This window comes from Balaenoptera physalus (assembly GCF_965194825.1).
Source record: "Balaenoptera physalus genome assembly, chromosome: 3".
In the NCBI taxonomy this organism is placed as follows: domain Eukaryota; kingdom Metazoa; phylum Chordata; class Mammalia; order Artiodactyla; family Balaenopteridae; genus Balaenoptera; species Balaenoptera physalus.
The window spans coordinates 105,092,454-105,111,690 of NC_138890.1; the positions used below are offsets into that span (position 1 = coordinate 105,092,454).

Consider the following 19,237-nt stretch of genomic DNA (forward strand, 5'->3'; position numbering starts at 1 on the left):
TAATGGAAAACTAAAATACAGGAAATATGTTTTAATAGATTCATGTATACGTGGTATACAGGAACCATCCAAACTGATTGTGCTCTACAATTAATAGAAAATGAGTTAAAACAATTACAGGGATACGAATAATATGAAACACAAACTGTCAATAAGAAAAAAAGTTGAGTGTTTCTAATATAGCAGTTCGATATATATTTTTAAAGAATCACATCTCTTGTTCAAATCTTTACCTAGAAAAAATACATGCTGTCTCTGAGAAAAGGAGAAATTTTAAATCCATTGAACATGACATGATTATGATGCTGCAGAGATGTGTGAAGTGAAACGTTTAACACAGATTTATAAAGAGCGCATTTATACATACTTTGCAACCACAGTAAAAATCTATTGTCCTATATTTCTAAAGTCTGCCCATTACGTTTGGAAGAAAGTAATATTTACCACTGGGCATCTGTCCAATTGCTTTAGGACAAAAATGTAGAAATAGGATTCTACAGAATTCAATACACTGTTAAACACTAAGGCAATTCCTCCCCATGAAATGAAAATGTATTCTAGAGCCAGAAGTTCAGCATTGTCCACATTTTAAATCTAATCACATAAATTAAACTCCAACACTAAGTCAAAAGCAATGTTAACATTGTCAAAAGCCTACATGGCATGATTTTTTTACCCCATTTCTTTAGCAGTTATCTTTGAAGAATCACAATGAAGTTTTCAGTTTTGTAAACATCTGCTTGATATACATTTCTCTAGGCAATTTTGCAGTAGTACAAAGAATACATGCACAAAATACTGAATTCTTGAGGTTAGACATAATGTTTTTGAAAAAAGAAAATTAATTTAGACTCTAGGAAAAGGTTTAGGAGGAAAGGGAAAGAAAAGTAAATTAAAAAAAATAGAAATTCCTCCCAATTTTTATTTAGAAAATGTAAAAATTCTAGAGAGTACTGATTAATGAAAGCAATTCATTGTTCTATTTCCTGTACCAAACTCATGCTCATAGATTGGTATGATGAAGCAGATAGGATACGCTTTTGATAGATAAACCAATAACACACTTGGACCACGTGTTTTAATGACTAATCATTTTTCCTCTTTGCATCCCCTGCAGATATTTAGCTGTTGGAGACTAAAGAGACCATAATCTGGTTTTCAGGTGTTAAGTGCGTTCAGGTGAAAGAGAACACAGGTGCCAAGACCCTGCAGTTTCCCCAAGATGCAGTTTCCCCAGTTTCCTTGCTCAGCACAAGAGCCTGGGTTTCTTCAGAGCCTCCAACCCACCACCACTGTCACCACCCAGACTCCCGTAGGATGCATGTAATGACGCTAGCTCCTTTACAGTTAAAATGCCCTTCAAGTGATCCTGGACATCCAAATATTTTTGTATTCTTAAAAAAAAAAAATCCCATCATATTGCTGAAAATCACATACCTAGTCCAGCTCTGTGTCCTCCCTTAAATCTAATCCTTTCTGGTCCCTGAACTTATTCATATCCCCCATGCCACTAACACTTTTATTCTCTTCTTCTACATTACCTTCTTCTCTATATTTCTTCAACAAAACAAAGCAAGTCCAAAATACTCTACGCTTTAATCTGGTTTCTCCAATTTTTCTCCTTTCCTTGCTCTCAGAGCCAACAAACAGTATCCCCTAAGGCAGTGCTTCTCACCCCTAATGCAGTGAAGGACAAGGGTTTTGTTTTGTTTTAATTTTTTTTTTTTTTTTTAGTTTTCTTTTATCTGAAAATATCTTTATTTCACTTTCATTCTTGACAAATGTTTTCACTAGTATAGAATTCTGGGTTGGCTTTTTTCTGTGAGCACTTCTTTTTTTTTTTTTTTGGCTGCGCTGGGTCTTTGTTGCTGTGTGCGGGCTTTCTCTAGTTGCAGTGAGCGGGGGCTACTCTTTGTTGCGGTGTGTAGGCTTCTCATTGTGGTGGCTTCTCTTGTTGCGGAGCACGGGCTCTAGGCGCATGGGCTTCTGTAGTTGTAGCACGTGAGCTCAGTAGTTGCAGTGTACGGGCTCTAGAGCGCAGGCTCAGTAGTTGTGGCGCACGGGATTAGTTGCCCCGCAGCATGTGGGATCTTCCCAGACCAGGGCTCAAATCTGTGTCCCCTGCATTGGCAGGTGGATTCTTAACCACTGGACCACCAGGGAAGTCCCAGACAAGGGGTTTTTTGTCTGTTTTTTGTTTTGTTTTGTTTTGTTTTCCTTGATCTATCATAAACTGACATTTTTGTAAAACACAATAAAATAAATGACTAGATAAGTTAAATGGCAAAAAGAACACACATACAAAACGTAAGCCCATAGATATCACAGCAAAATGAAATCGTTATAAAAGTCTCTAGAAAAGATTCTTTCAATTTTCAAACTTATCCTGTCACAAACCAAAAGCAAACACTTTGTGTGCAGACGTCAGCTTGAGGACAGTACTTTGAGGAGCACTGCCCCCAAGGCTTCTACAGTCTTGTCTTTTGTTATCCTTAGTTATTTGCTTTCCATGCCAAGTTCTCCTTTAAAATTTCTCTGCAGTTACTACCGTTCCCTCTAGCCCATTTGGAAATCTAATCTCACTTGTTGCCCATGTTAGTACGAGACACGCTGGTTACTTTCTTCTGGTAACTAATGAAAACACATTCTTATTTTGGTCTCTTCCCACCTCTCTGGCAGAGCCTTCTTTCCCCTTTCCCCTTTGCCTTTTGCCTGTCCCAGCACCTTACCCTGGTGTCCCACATAGCTCCATCCTTGACAACTTGCTTTTCTTCCTCTATCCACTAAGATCTTAATTTTAGATCTTTAATTTTCCTGATTTCAACGATTATCTCTAAAAATCCAATTTCCACCCCTAGCTTAAGATAGAGTCAGATTCTCTCACCAAATTTCCTCCTCTCACATGGACACTGTTACTCAAATTCATTATTCTTCCAACTCAAATCTTGAAATATTTGCCCGACGTTCCTGCATTGTCGGGTTCTGCAGTAGATGTAAGTTCAAGCAAAACAAGTTTCTTCTCACAAGGTGCCCTATAGCATAAGCTCTGGATTCAGACAACACTAGGTTTAAGCCCAACCATGAATAACTATGTGCTGGGTAATCCCTCTAACATTCTCAGTTTCCTTGTGTGAAAATCTGGTGTATATCGTCATACCCACTTCATAGCCCTGTTGTTAAAATTAAGTGAAATGATGGATGTAAAATGTCTGACATGCAGAAAACACTCGGTAAGTGTTACTGCTGTTGTCATTATTATTGAGATTAACTTCTCTTCCAGTGACTTTTTACTTGTATTATACTAGAAATAATTTTTCGAGAGTTGATGATCTGTCTTTAGATTGACTTATAGCAATTTGTTAGTTACTTTTACTCACTATTGCTGTGACAACATGAGATTCTAAACCGCTAATAAAAGGAAAGAGTATTGGAAAATGGCTCAGATATTTTCATTAAGTTAAATAAACTTGCACGTTGGGAGTACAGTAAGGTAAAAGGTGATGCACACTAAAATTCATTCAGTTTCCAGCACAGCCACTAACTCGCTATATGATTCTGCCCAGTCCCTTAATCTCTGTCTCAGTTCTCTCACCCATAAAATCAAAGTCCAAATGCATGATCTATATCCTTTTCATTTCTTAACTCTTTTAGGTACAATTATTTTTTAATTTTAAACACAAATTATGGTGAAACAGACTATAAATACCAGTTTTATCTCAAACAGACTTATTCAAAGACAAAAACACTGCCATAATGGTTTAAACAAAAAGTAGCCTATAAATGTAAACCCTATAAATGATGTGAAATATTAAGATTCAAGGAAATTACTGTTTTTTTATGGGAAAAGAGGACATTGTATAATTTTTTTCTAGTTTGGCACTTTGTTCATAAAATATACAAACATATAAACATAAAATCCAGGCTAAAATATTCACTGATCAGAAACTGCTATTTTTTTTTGAACAGAGAGCCAATATTTCATCATTTAACATCAACAGCTACCACTGAGCACATACACACTATGTGCCCAGAACCATGCTAAGCACTTTACATTTATCCACTTAATCCTCACACAGAAACCTATGAAGGAAGTAGTATTTCCCTTCATTTAACAGATGAGAAAGCTGAGCATCCTAGGTTTGACCAATTTCATTAAAACCACACTAGTGGGGAGTGGCAAGCTAGAACACAATACCAATCTGCGAGGCTCCTAAATCTAGTTAAACAGTTCACTATACAGCCCTCTCCCAAATAAGCTCCATGTACATTAACATATCCAGCTGTACAAAATAATGAAAGAATTTTTAAAATGGGAAACTTTAAAAAACTAGACAAAAAATGACATCCATGGAAAAGAGAATGAATGTGCTCAACAAAAAAAGGAACCCACCTTCATGACCTATGACAGATCTGGAAGCAGTCTGAAAGCTAACAACTCCTGCCACATTGTCATTGGCCAAAATGTTCACTCTGACGGTGTCGGAACTGGGCAAAATTCTACTTCCGCCTTCGGTGTACACCAAGCTAACTATGATGCTTTCATCATCCTCTGGCTCAGAATCATCCAAAATGGTTAAAATGGCTATCTTTTTGGTTTCACCTATAAAGAATTAATGGAATAAAATCTAAGTAAGAAAATCATCAATAGAGAATTCACAAAGGTCCAAGATAACTTCCTTCAAAAAAAAAAGTTAAGTAAAAATACATGAGTGAATTATAACAGTTCAATACCATGAGCAGTATTAGTGCCACTATAAGCAAATGTTGTATGTTAGTCTGTATACCCTTTCACCTATAAAACACTGTAAAAATTTCATTAATATGGGCAGACTGTGGAAAAGGACATTTTGAATTATGGAAAGTTGAAGGGTAGAATTATTTCAAGGAATCATGGTTTTACTTCCTGGTCTTTAGCCTAGAACCATGACCTAGCTAGGGGAAGAGGTTCTGAAGCATCTACTGTTTAGAAACAGTTCCCTCTGGAAAGTGGGGTCTCATTCTCTTTTTGGCGTTACCATGAATGATTTTCAGGTAATCAAGCCAAAACTTCCCTGAAAGACCAGGAACACTTAGGGAATAGTGGTCAAAGTGGGAAACAGAAAAGGATGGTAAATTCTGAGCAAGAGAACCCACCTAAATGGGATAAGTCTTCGGGGAGCCAGATGAGATGACAACATCAAATACTAGTCTCCAGGATTTGGGCAATAAGGGAAGGAGGAAGAAAAGGAATTCAAAGGGAAGCATAACAGCAACAAGGGCCAAGCAATCTACTTTGCAATTTGGTCTAGGACCCCACTAGTAGATAGGGCATCACTGAAAACCCCCAAACCCAACACTGCTTCTGCTGTTCACCTACAGTGTTCCCCATCTAATTCTTTGCCACTTTCTGGAAAGAGGTTGAAAGGGTGGGAAAAGGCAGGAGAAAGGAGAAAATGGATGTGAATGCATGTTCTCTCTCTCACGACCCTGGTATATTTTATCAATTCAGTGTCAAGATTGCCTCAAGAGAGTATGTATTATCTGAGAATCTAGGTTAACTATAAAATATAGTCCATGTTGTGTGATTCTACAGTTACAATTCAAGGTAATACTAATCTGTATAATGCCACTACTTTATATGATAACTTCTTTATTGTTACCAAAGCCACTAAAAAAATCTAACTTTAAATTTTCATCTCCACTCCCTCCTCAAATCTCATTATTTCCTTTGAAATAGGGAGAAATGTTACCAGTTACTAACCTGTGCACACACACAACCCCATGCATCAAGCAGATCATTATTCCATTGTTCCCAAAACCATTTACTAGGAAATAATCATTTTTGAGAAGTTTTATATTATTTTTAAAATTTACTCTAAAATACAATGCTTATTAGATGTTTCAAAAAGTATATAATCTATATGTATCATGACCCCTGACTACTGTTTCCAAAAAAGTATATGCATTAAAATTAAATGATAAAAGATGCAATGAATTGCTCTAAGATATGGAATTGTGAATAACATTTACTTCCTTCATTTTGTTGTATAACCTGAAGTTTTCATGAATAAATATTACTTTTCAATCAGAAAAACACTATGTTAAAATGGAATTTATAATTGCCTAAATCAAGATGTAAATAATGATCTCAGTAAAGATATCGTTCTTCTACCCAAAGAAAACTACTTTAAATATATGAACTTTTGAAATTTTCAAATATAAATGATTCAACCAACCCTGGAAAAGAATCAGTGAATCTGACCCTAATTATAATTACTGTCCAAGTTCTCTGTAATTTCATTGTTCATGAAAATTTAAAATAGTGGTTCCATCCAAGTCTAAGAACAGTATTATAAGTTGATCTACCACTAGGCTTAATTTAATATGAATCAAGTCACCAAAGTTTATGCTATTTATACTTACAAATTATTTTCTTTGGAGGTTTATCCTGATTTGTCTAGTGCATATGAAAAAGCTTCCCAGTTAGTACCCATTTTCCTAGCTACCAATACTTCTTACCCACATTAGGTTGTAGCTACACGGCTCATTCTTGTAACTTCCCTTACAAAATTAAAAGTTGCTTTAGAGTTGTCTCTACACTTCCTTAAAGGCTCTGCTACCACACATAAAAGGGATAAAATTCTCACATTCCCTGAAAATCTTTTTTAATAAACTAAAAAGATACACATGTAGGGCCCTATGTCATGGGCCTACATATGTCATGTCAACCATTAACAAGCCAACTACTATTATTTCAAAACCATCATTCACTTTTACATATTAGCAAGTATGTATACAGTAAAAATTCATATGAACCTTGTCATAAAAACTGACTATAACGACTTTACCAGGGGGAACTGAAATCCATTTAGAACCATCACTCACCTTCAGCAAAAGTCAGAATGTCTCCAGCACCTATAAAATCTAAACCTTCAGTAGCTGTTCCACCAACAACACGCCATTCGACTGTCACCTGCCCTAAGCTGCCCCCGGTCCTGTGGATCATCATCTCCACTGTGGTTTGGGGCTGCTCCTGAACTTCAACATATAAGCCATCTTCTGAGGTATTGGGACTAATACCGTAGATCACAAACACTCCAAAGGCATCACCATTTAATGCTATGACAACTGTAGAAGTATTTGGCTGTCCTATGGTTGGTTGGTTTTTAAAACTGGCTGTGATGTTCATAAGATGAACTTCAAGGAGAGAAATCAGGAAACTCTCATCCATCTCTGGGAAATCGTCGGGAAGAATAGAAACTGTAAGATTTGCAAATTCATCACCTTCCAGCATTACGGCCCATTGCCTTGTCACAGGCTCGTAGTCACTACCAGCCACAGCCTGACCGCTAAAAAGAGACGTTACCCTGGTCATGTTTTTCTTGTAGGTCCAGAAGTCTGAGTTGTTAACAGTTGGGCTGATCCATGATGTCATCCAAAAACACTGGGGGCCTTCAGAAGCACCGAGAAAGGAAAACGCTGAGCACGCGTGTTCTTTGAGGCACAAAGTGGCACAGGTATACTGGGGTTCCCCCATTGCAGAGACATTCACCCAAGTTCTCCAAAGTGGGTCAGGCACCCCTTGAATTGGCGATTCATAGTAGGACAGTAAGTCTTGACTCTCCTCAACTGCAAGAGCCACTACATCAATATCGGAAGTACTGTAGAACAACAACAGCCGACCAAAGTGCCCTCCGCTAAAATGTGGAGTGACAATTAAAAGACAGGTTAAGCACTCAAAGCAATCTGTGGATTACATAATAGAGAAGAGAACGCTGATTGTGGTTTTCACTTTTTTTTTTTTAAGTGGATAAAGTACTACCGCAAACACAACCATGTTTCTTAATTACATTTGTCTTTCGCATTGTGTTTTCTCATGTAAGGAAATCTGGCTCGTTTTCAATCAAATACTACTTATTTTTAACCAAGCTATGAAAATATCTTGCAAGACATGCAAATCATATCCATTTCAGAATTTTCAAAGACTTAGAAAATGAATCTTCATTACTAGCTTTCACTGAAACAAAGTAACAATGATACCAACATGAGTACATTTTAAGGAAATGTAACTACTTGCCACAAGACCAACTATTTTCTATTTCTGAAGGAGCTCAGTGAACTGGATGCTGCCTCACAAAAGAAATCCAGACAAAACAGAACCTGAAAGTCAACCACTTCATATGGCATCTGAATGTTCTTTAATTTAGAAGCCAGTTGTATGTAAGTTCTAATTCAAACACATCACCAATTAAAGCAATAAATGTCTGGGGCTAGAAAGCCCAATGATGTATAATCCATTTCACTAATAAAAGGTATGATAGATACAGTGAGCTCTTTATATTAATAGGCATAATTCAATTAACAAATTATAACAACCTATAAAATAATTTACATTCTATAAAAACTACCAAACTTTATTTGATTGTGTAAGAGATCCTTTCCCACCACCCCACAAGTCCCATCACCCTCCCCCGCCACATACAAGTAGCCATCTCATATACCTTCTCCTGACAGTTATGTTAGCACAGGAACTTCTCTCCAGAGGCTCTTGAACACGATAAACCGACTGAACAAAGGCTACTGTACCATAAGGATTATCATTGGCAGGAATAATAATATTTGCCACTCGATCTAACCCAATAGTACCACCACCAGAGGCATCAGTTAGTTGCACTTGGATAACCTAAAAATACAGTGAAAACTTCCTTAACAGAATCCCGGTTCTGAAATTAGAATAAAAACGATGCAGGAAAAAAAAAAATCAAAACTATCCATACAAGTACAAGAACAAAATGGAGTAAAATATAAATGGACTCAAAGAAACTCCTCCGTTACATTTACAATCCCAACACGTAACAGAACAATCCATCACCAACTTTTAACAATAGAGCATGACTGCACAGAAGAAATACAGGCTGTTTAAGTTCCTTAATATTCTGTTATACAATCCTGTGAATCAATTTTAAGATGCATGTTTATGTTTACCACTTCAATAATATACTTTTAATCCCTATACCTTCTTTTTACTTAGGGAGAATACTGCATATGTGTTTTATGAATAGTTCATTTACTATGCTTTATTTCCCACATTCTCACAAATGAAAATTCTCTGATAAAATGTAAAACTAAAAACATATCATAAATTTAGAGAAATTTATGATAAGTTTTTAGGTTTTCATACCTAAATTTAGAGAAAAGGAAAGAGAAATGTTATATATGTATTAACTAATATCTAATACTTAAGAAGTGAGTAATGACAATTAGCACCCAAAAAGAAATTTTATGGACTTCCCTTCTACAAAAATTTGACACTATTAAAGAATAAATGCTATTAAATGTAATTTTATGAGCTCCAGCTTTTAATACTTGAATTTAATAAAATAAAATTATCTTCAGCCAATATATGTTAGTGATGAATCAATTTCCCCACTGAGACTCTATCTTTATTTGCCACCTTGCTTCCTCATGATGAAAAATAAACATCAGGCAGATAAATCTAGCATGGTATTTGTCACATAGTAAATCCTAAAGAATAAACGAATGAGTGGAAAATCAAAATCTACACTTAATTAAGACTGACTGGCTCACACTCAAGTCAAAAGGGAGTCTGAATACAAACAAAGAGTTTATATGAAACAATACAGCAAAACTTATGACAGACTATACATGTTTAATCATTTAACCAAAACGTAGGAAAATATTACATAACTGTACCAAAAAAATCTCATACTAGTAAACTAGTATGTGTACGAGACCTATTTTTAGAACATTGTTTTTTGTTATCTCTAAGGATCACTTTCACACTACCATATTTTGAACATTCTTGCAGAAATAATTTATCGGACACCTCTATAAATGTCACAATAACAGCCATCTGTTCTAGTCACTATAAGACAAGATATGTTTTACAGTGTCATTCTAGAGTAGCCATTCCTCTCACCTCTTCAATCTCCGGAACGTCGTCAGCCAGGACCTCTAACAACAAGGTTTGAATGGTTTCCCCAGGGGCAAAGGTCACATTACCTGAGACAACTCGCAGGTCGCCAGTAGCAAGCTGTCCATTAATGGTGGCAACCCACTGAACAGTAACATTGCCGAGTGTCCCAGAATTTCGAATTATTGGCAGGTTTACCTTCACTGAGTTAAACTCAGGTTCCTCTACAATAAATTTAGTAATCTGAAAACCTAAAGGGCAAAGCAGAGATAATTTCAAATACAAAGTGAAACTAAGTCAACGTAGAGCAAACCAATTGCCATCCTACAGTTGATTCTTTTTTTCCCCTAAGCAATCTAAGAAGCTAAACCCTACAAAATCAGAGAAACGTGCTGTGATACCAATTGGTCAGGCCTGCCAAATTTTCCAAATTATTTTTCATTATGATAGAAGCAGAAAGCATAAACTCAGATGTCCACAGAGGTCAGGAATATACCAGTCATAAGTGAAGTAGGTCTAGTGAGTTCGGGGGCTAACTGCAATGGGACAAGCCTGGCAGTTGCTATTCTTCTCCTAAGACTGACACTATGAAGGAAAGGGGCTTGATGTCACCATATTTTTCTACTATAAAGATAGGCCAGAAATTCAGATTTTTGTACAAATTTCTGTGAATTAAATTAGTTTTTTAAAGAATTGTCTAAACTTCACAAAACACAACTAGGAACGAGATCTGACCTAAAAGCCTAAAAGCGTATGATTTCCAGATTTATGCTGTGAGGTTGATTTCTAAACACTGCTAGGTTTACTAAACACTGCTAGTGAGCATGCATAGGTCCCCTATGTATCAGTAATAGCAGGTTAAAAGGAAACAAGATCAAATCAATTCTGAGTCTCTAAAAATAAAGGAATGTATGAATCTATACAGACAAGTAAAAGAGAGGCACAAACTAGTCTCATTACCAAATAATCCATAGGGGTCATCAGAGGCCTCAATAATAATGATCGCCTCTGTTAATGCCCCTAGTTTGGCTCCTCCTGTTGTCTCATTCAGCAGTTGCACAAGAAATGATTCTTCCAGCTCAGGGTAGATGTCATTAATGATATATATTGGCACGGCTTTACTTGTTTCCCCTTCTAGCAAGACCACATCCGATGAAGCTATACTATAATCTTCACCTATAAAGACAAAAAGGAAAAATGCTAAGACCTATTCCAGTATATGATAATAAACATCCCATACTCTAGGGAAATACTATGACATATCACATTCCATGGACATACTTTGAAAGACTTTTTTGAGGATAGAGACTACATTTATTCTAAACAAGATTTACCTCTCTTGCAAGAAAAAAATGGGTTTCATACAACAAAATAATGAAAAAGACATCCGGGTTGTTCAAGTTCATTTCTTCATTTTTAGAAAGATGTATACATATGTGTTCTATTTGCCATATGCACATATAGATGATACAGATATAGACACAGACATATACATATGGATATGGATATGCACATGAACATAGAGAGTCATTCATTACCGCAAGATGGCCCCTTATCTACAACAGTAAAAAAAATGTGTAAGATACCTTAAAACAAAGAGCAAAACTAGATTTCTGATCTCACTGGGGAGATAAATTACAGTGCTGCACAGAGACGGGCATGTCAGCGTCATCAATCTTATGGTTGGAAACTATGAAATTTTCTACAAATTTGGATTAAAAGCTGCTACTGCATACCACTCGGGGTGGCTTTGTCTCTGGTCAAAAAGTGAATGAGGAAAAGAGAGAGGCTTCCTATGGAATTTGGGTGCTGATTTTCTAGAAGAGTGACCAGCCCTCACCATCTGTCAATGTGTAAAGCCCCCTACAGATAGGCACTCCTCTGAGCTACCCCTCCTCACCCCACCGCTTATACACACGTCATTTAAGGACTAGGTGAGCCTGGTTCATTGTCTTTTCAAGCAAGTATCATATCCAGATGATTTATTTCAAAAAATCAATCATGTTATCCCATCCATTCACACTCACGTCCTTTGAGTGCACACTAGAAAGGTTCTGATTGAATAGCTCTTAGGCAAATCTCCCTCTAGATGCTATAACTGCACTACCAAAGACGGCTGTCTCCTAATGTTTGCATTTGGCAATGAAATCGTTTTGCTTATACATAAAATAGCTAATGCTAATCATTGCCTCTACCATGTTCTTCATAAATAAATAAACAAGCAAGATAAATGAGTTGAGAGACAAGACTGTTACCAAGCACTGCAATCATATGGCTGCACATTTTATCCTGTATTCTTCAGTATTATTTACACATGAATCCCTTCCAAAAACCTTAAAAGTACACACAGAGAAAGCTTAACAAGGCTTTCCTTGGTTTATTTTTCATTGGTTTGTGCATATTTGGGTCACCAAAGCTTTTAAATTCATATACAATTTGCCAACAGTTTTCACAAATTCTGCAAAATCAATGTGATAAATATATAATAAAAACTCTAGGTCTGTGCCTTAAAAACATTCAAGGGTATTATCACTTTCTAGTTGATTTTTTTAACTACATCTTTGAGGGGCTTTGTTAATCAAGGATACAATTTCCCTCTAAAACACTTCACTGCTCCTTAGATGTCTTTTCTCACCGGCTATTGCAGTTATTGGCACAGCTTTAAACTTCACAGAAACATCTGCAAATGCTCCTCCTGTTCTAGTCACATTGATAATGGGTCCAACATGATTTTCTGCAACTCGAACGATTGGTGCTGAGAGCTGAAGAATTCCAAATGCATCATCATTGGCAATGATAATTAGATGAGCAATAGTTTCTACCTTAGGCCCAAGGCATGGAGAGTTTGGAACTGAAAGACAGAAGAAAAGCTAATATATGAAAATTCTAAGAACTGGCCAAAAGTCATCAAGATGCCTCAGCCAATATATAGAATGGATAAACAACAAGGTCCTACTGTATAACATAGGGAACTGTATTCAATATCCTGTGATAAACCATAATGGAAAAGAAGATGAAAAAGAATGTATATATATATATATAACTGAGTCACTTTGCTGTACAATTAACACAACATTGTAAATCACCTATACTTCAATAAAAAAATTTTTTAAAAAGCCTCAGCAAGATCCATCAGCCAAATGGGATAATCATTTTGTGTTTTCTACTATTTTTAGCAAAAACATATTTATCGTTTACTATGTACCAGCACTAATCTAGATGTTGGGGATACAAAAATAAACTAAATGGAAAGTCCCTACTCTCCTATAACTTCTAGGGAGATTTTTACTATAGCAAAGGAATAGTTACCCTACAAGAATTATTTTAATAACTATTGGAAACTTGTAAAAAGGCAAAAAAATGATTAGAGTATAATTAATCATCACTTTGCAAAATATGATAACAGAAAATGATGAAACCTACAGAATTATGCTCTTTTAATTAGTTACCAGCATGCCATAAATTTTTTTAAAGGCACTACAGTTACAAAATTGAGTAGGTAAGTAATTTAGTTACTTGCCCTCAAAGAGGAGCTGAAAATCATCACACTCTAATTCAATTACTGCCTCTCTCCCTGCTTCACTGTCCTTCCTCATAAACCTGTTCCCCCTGCCCTATCTCAGTTAATAGTCATGCAACTACCTTGTCCAGAAAGTGGAGTCATGCTACCCCAATGCTGCTATAATAGAGTATGCTCACTTAGGCTTTTAAGGCTATACTTTAAGGCTATGCTTTTAAGCCTACTTTTAAGACTCTCTTCTTACTTGCCACTGATTTTAGAGAGAGCAAAACTTATTTTGAAGGTATTTAGGACCCTCCACAAACTCCCTGATTTACTTTCTAGATTCAATTCCAACTAGCACCCTTGTCAAAACAAGTAATGACACAATTTAATTTCAATGATACAGGCCCAGACTGCACTAAATTATATAGTTAAAAACACAAAACTATAAATCAATATAACAATTAAATTTAACTACATTGGAAAAAAATGGCAGTAACACAGAGTTGTAGAAGCAGATGACATTTTCTGAGTATGGCCTATTCAAAAGGCATTGTTCTAAGCACTTTTCTTGCATCCAGGAATTTAATTCCCATACCATCTCTGTGTGGTGGGTAACACTGTCCACATTTTACAGATGTGGAATCAAGGGCACAAAGATGTTGAGGAAGTAAGCGAAGGCATTAGAATAGTACCTGCTGGACACAATTAAGAGGCATCATGTAAGGGTTTGTCTAATCTCTTGCTCTCTATATGAAATTCCTCATCAAACCTTCAATTATCCACGACTGTTCATCCTGCCCTGCGCCTGTTCATCACCAGTCTTCTCACACTGCTCTCCTGAAGGTTGATGATTACACTCAGAGCAGAGTACAGAGACCCTATCAGGTCCTACACTGATTTTGCCTATTAAAATGGAGACAATATCACATAGATTTGCATTTAATTGTTCTTTTTCTTCATTTCTAATGACACTTACTGTTTTCTTTCTAATGCACTTAATTGTCCTTTAATTATTTCACATCATAGCTTATGCCTATTCTGAATCGCCCCAAGTATGCTGCATGGTTCCAAGAACATATCAAGCATAAATACATGTTGACTGTTTCTGCCATTCCACAGCACATTGATATTTTGCATACACCACTTTATTAATAATAATCGTTCACATTTGTTGAATGCTTACCACGTGCCAGACACTGTATTCATTTTCACATATATTATGATATTTAAGCCCTATAATAATTCTGTATTGTAGATTAGGAAACTGGGGCTTTAAAAGTTTATGGGCAACAATTTATTACTATACACTTGAACCTAAGTTATCTGCACCAGCAACCATCGCTCCTAGCCACTGCTATATGCGATCCTCCCTCCCGGTTTTATTTCTAGCTCACTCAATAAACTGTGAGTTCCTTGAAAACAGGGCTATATTTTATAATTCTTACTTAATAAGACTAATTATTGGGGTTTTTTTCAATGTATTTGCTATTATAACTGATGCTAAATCTTGCTAAGAAAAAAAGGGATGGGTTATTGTGTGAGAATTTTAACCTTGACTGTAACCTGAAAATTTAATGCTAGCAGTTGTCCTAGATTTCCTTCTATAACCCTAGACTACAATTACACTGTGGGCAAGAATGGTGCTTACTATACAGTATATCAGTAAGGTGAAGAAATTTACTTGTAAGAAACCTTAATCTATATGGCAGAACACAGTCAACATGCAGATCTTAAATTTTACTCTTTGGACTATTTAATTCCAATTTCCTTAAGAAGGTTTTATTATATTGTTAGATACAGATTTATTTACTGTATTACATTTATAAATATTTACAAATATTATCCTAAAACTGATATTAAATTAATATCACCATTCTTCCTTTCCTTGTTGTCTTGTTCCAGGAAATCTAGATTCTTCTCTTTATTTAAAACCCCCTTTCTAAAGTTATACGTCTTCGCAGAGAGATGTGACTAATGAACAAGCTATAGTGCAATAACTACCTTTAGCTTCCCAAGCTCAGGCCCTGCTCTCAACTAGTAGCCCCCCTCTCTCTACAAAGCTACTGAGCCACAACCCCAGGGGTAGAGGCTGCTGTGTTCCAATAGCAGCCGCTGCGCCAGATCCTCTGCCCAACACGGGTCACTCTGCATTCCTCATTCTTATCCCCAACCACTGCCTTCTTCTCAGCTCTCACGGTGACCCACAAAATTTCCAGGATTTCTTACTACTACATAGCCCTGTCCCCCCACTTCCCTCATGCAGTTGCCAGATCCTCACTCATGCTCCTCACTAATACAAAGAGACTCTGTTGTTTAAGGAATCTTCCAGAGTGGATCAAGGTGAAAGAGACTCAGGATCTTGCTACTAGGACTGTCCTTGGAATCCCCAGATTGATTCCAGAATGTTTTGGAAGCTACAATATCAAGTACAATAGTACTAGAGATCAGTTACACTGGATTACACAGACACTTCTAAAAATTTAGTCTGGGAATGTAACAGGCTTTTAAAACATGATTTCATGTTTTCAAGTGTCCCACTTCCATTTGCCTTATCGATAAACTTTTGTAAGAAGATGCTTTCAAAGTTAGAACTTATTATTTTTATAGAATTTTCTACTATACCAAATTCTTAATTTATTGTTTCAGGATTCTTACCTCTAATAATAATAACAACACACTAATGGTTACTTACTTGGGCGATTCTGTACTTTCTCTATTAAAGTAGAGTTGAGCAGTTCAATAAACAAAGACTCCGACCTTTCTGGTTCATCATCATCCAAAATTGAAATAGTTATTGTTGCCTCACTCTGATTGGCTCTGAAAAGAGCGAATCCAGAAGCTGGAATATAGTCTTTTCCTTGAGTTGCTCTGGCTAAATTAGGTGGAAAATAAGGCAGTTTTTCCATATCATCCAGTGTTGCATATGTGACCTTGACTCTTCCCAGGAGGCCTTTTAACCTTATTATTGACAACGTGATGTTCTGGGTGGCTTCCTCCACTTTAATAGGTCTATTTTTCTCAGAAAAGATGAAGACCCCATAAGGATCATCACTAGCCAAAACTATTAATGTGGCATTAGTATGAACTCCCAAAGAGCCACTGGAGACACTGAGGATAGACACAGAGAATGCCTTATCCAATTCTGGATCTTCATCAGGCAGTATGTCCACTGTGACGTTGGCACTCTTCTGTCCAATCTCAAATGTGACGTTGCCAGAGGTGAAGGCCAGATCGCCATCAGGATCAGAGTCTATGCTCCAAAGCAAAGTCACTCGAGACAGAGTCCCATGACTTCTCATAATCTTTAAAATATTTAATATTAAAATGTATTAAAAGAGGAATTAAAACCATTGACTTAGAGGTCTGTAAATACAGAATGATAAAGGGACATTAATTTTTTACTTTATTTTATATAAGCTGTTCTCAAGAATATAAAATTCTTGAAGGCAATGTACTACCCATACGTGAAGACCTTCAGGGAGTCCCACTTAAAACGTGATTGTTGCATGAAACGACAGACTGACTGAACATTTTTAGCTTCTAACTAAACTATAGCTGTATCACTTCTGCAACTATAACATATATTAGTAATAAAGCAAAGGTAATTAACAGTGTCTTATATTTAAGTATATTCATGAAGATGTTTACATTTCCTGCAAAGAAGGTATATACTTTATTGTAAGGAATAGATGACTCATAATTTTTCTGAAAAGTTAGCCATAAAACTCATTTTTTAAAACAAATTATATTTAATTGTATGTTCAATATAATATAAAAAACAAAAATTCACCAAAAAAGTATATAACCCAAGGTTATATAAAACACATTTAAAAAGCAAGAAATATTTTGTCAACAGTTATGTTAAAAAGAATAAAAAGCCTAAAAAAAATCACTTCAAGTTAAGTCCCAACTAAAAGTAATTTTTATTTATACTTAAAATATGAATGCTGGCTCAAAATAAAGTTAGAGACAGGAATTTATAAAACTTGATGCTTTCCCTTACTCCTTTTTTTTTTCTTTCTTTAGTATTGGGTTGGCCAAAGAGTTCATTTGATTTTTTTCCGTAAGATGGCTCTAGTAGTGCTTAGTTGTCTTTAATTTCATTAGAAACAATTTTGTTAGATTGTATTGTGACAGCTATCATATCAGCGTGCATTAAAAAAAAGAAAACTTAACAAAATTGGTGAATTTTTGTGTAGCCATTTTAATATTAAAGATGGAAGAAAAAAGCAACATTTTCAGCATATAGCTGTATTATCTCAAGATAGGTAAAAACACAACTGAAATGCAAAAAAAGATTTGTGCAGTGTATGGAGAAGGTGCTGTGACTGATTGAACATGTCAAAAGTGGTTTGTGAAGTTTCATGTTGGAGATTTCTCGCTGGACGATACTCCACGGTTGGGTAGACCAGTTAAAATTGACAGCAATCAAATAAAAACATTACTTGAGAACAATCAACATTATACCACATGGGAGATAGCCGACATACTCAAAATATCCAAATCAAGCATTGAAAATCATCTGCAGCAGCTTGGTTATGTTAACCGCTTTGATGTTTGGGTTCCACATAAGTTAAGAGAAAAAAACCCTCTTGACTGCATTTTCGCATGCGATTCTCTACTGAAATGTAATGAAAATGTTCCGTTTTTAAAACAAATTGAGATGGACGATGAAAAGTGGATACTGTACAATAATGTGGAATGGAAGAGATCGTGGGGCAAGTGAAATGAACCACCACCAACCACACCAAAGGCTGGTCTTCATCCAAAGAAGGTGATGTTGTGTATATGGTGGGATTGGAAGGGAGTCCTCTATTATGAGCTCCTTCCGGAAAACCAAATGATTAATTCCAACAAGTGCTGCTTCCAACTAGACCAACTGAAAGCAGCATTCGACGAAAAGCATCCAGAATTAGTCAACAAAGAACACAAAATCTTCCACTAGGATAACACAAGACCATATGTTTCTTTGATGACCAGGCAAAACTGTTACAGCTTGGCTGGGAGGTTCTGATTCATCCGCCATATTCACCAGACACTGTACCTTCGGATTTCCATTTATTTCAGTCTTTACAAAATTCTCTTAATGGAAAAAACTTCAATTCCCTGGAAGACTGTAAAAGACACCTGGAATAGTTCTTTGCTCAAAAAGATAAAAAGTTTTGGGAAGATGGAATTATGACGTTGCCTGAAAAATGGCGGAAGGCAGTGGAACAGAAGGGTGAATACGTTGTTCAATAAAGTTCTTGGTGAAAATGAAAAATGTGTCTTTTATTTTTACTTTAAGACCGAAGGAACTTTTTGGCCAATCCAATAATTAGTTATCGGGATTTCTCTGGTGGCACAGTGGTTAAGAATCTGCCTGCCAATGCAGGGGACACGGGTTCAATCCCTGGTCCAGGAAGATCCCATGTGCCATGGAGCAACTAAGCCAATGAGCCACAACTACTGCACCTGCATGCCACAACTGAAGCCCATGTGCTCTAGGGCCCGCATGCTGCAGCTACTGAGCCTGCTTACCTAGAGCCCATGCTCTGCAACAAGAGAAGCCACTGCAATGAGAAGCCCGCGCACCGCAACGAAAAGTAACCCCACTCAACCCCACATGTTGTGGAGCAACTAAGCTCATGAGCCACAACTACTGAGCCCGAGCACACAACTACTGAAGCCCACGCACCCTAGAGCCTGCGCACCGCAACTACTGAGCCCATGCGCCACAACTACTGAAGCCCACGTGCTCTAGGGCCCACATGCTGCAACTACTGAGCCCGCACGCCTAGAGCTCGTGCTCCACAACAAGAGAAGCCACCGCAATGAGA

At 36.6% G+C, this 19,237-nt stretch overlaps 1 protein-coding gene across 1 annotated transcript in view; it reads right to left on the reverse strand.

Moving 5' to 3' along the window:
- ADGRV1 (adhesion G protein-coupled receptor V1) overlaps positions 1-19,237 on the reverse strand; it is a 560,219-nt gene that overhangs the window by 435,421 nt on the left and 105,561 nt on the right. The window contains exons 29-35 of the mRNA XM_082458333.1: positions 16,111-16,720; positions 12,549-12,764; positions 10,874-11,089; positions 9,920-10,164; positions 8,481-8,662; positions 6,865-7,676; positions 4,391-4,600 (exon numbers count right to left, since the gene is read on the reverse strand). Of these exons, the coding sequence (XP_082314459.1) occupies positions 4,391-4,600; positions 6,865-7,676; positions 8,481-8,662; positions 9,920-10,164; positions 10,874-11,089; positions 12,549-12,764; positions 16,111-16,720 (2,491 nt within the window). The remainder of the gene's footprint in view (positions 1-4,390; positions 4,601-6,864; positions 7,677-8,480; positions 8,663-9,919; positions 10,165-10,873; positions 11,090-12,548; positions 12,765-16,110; positions 16,721-19,237) is intronic.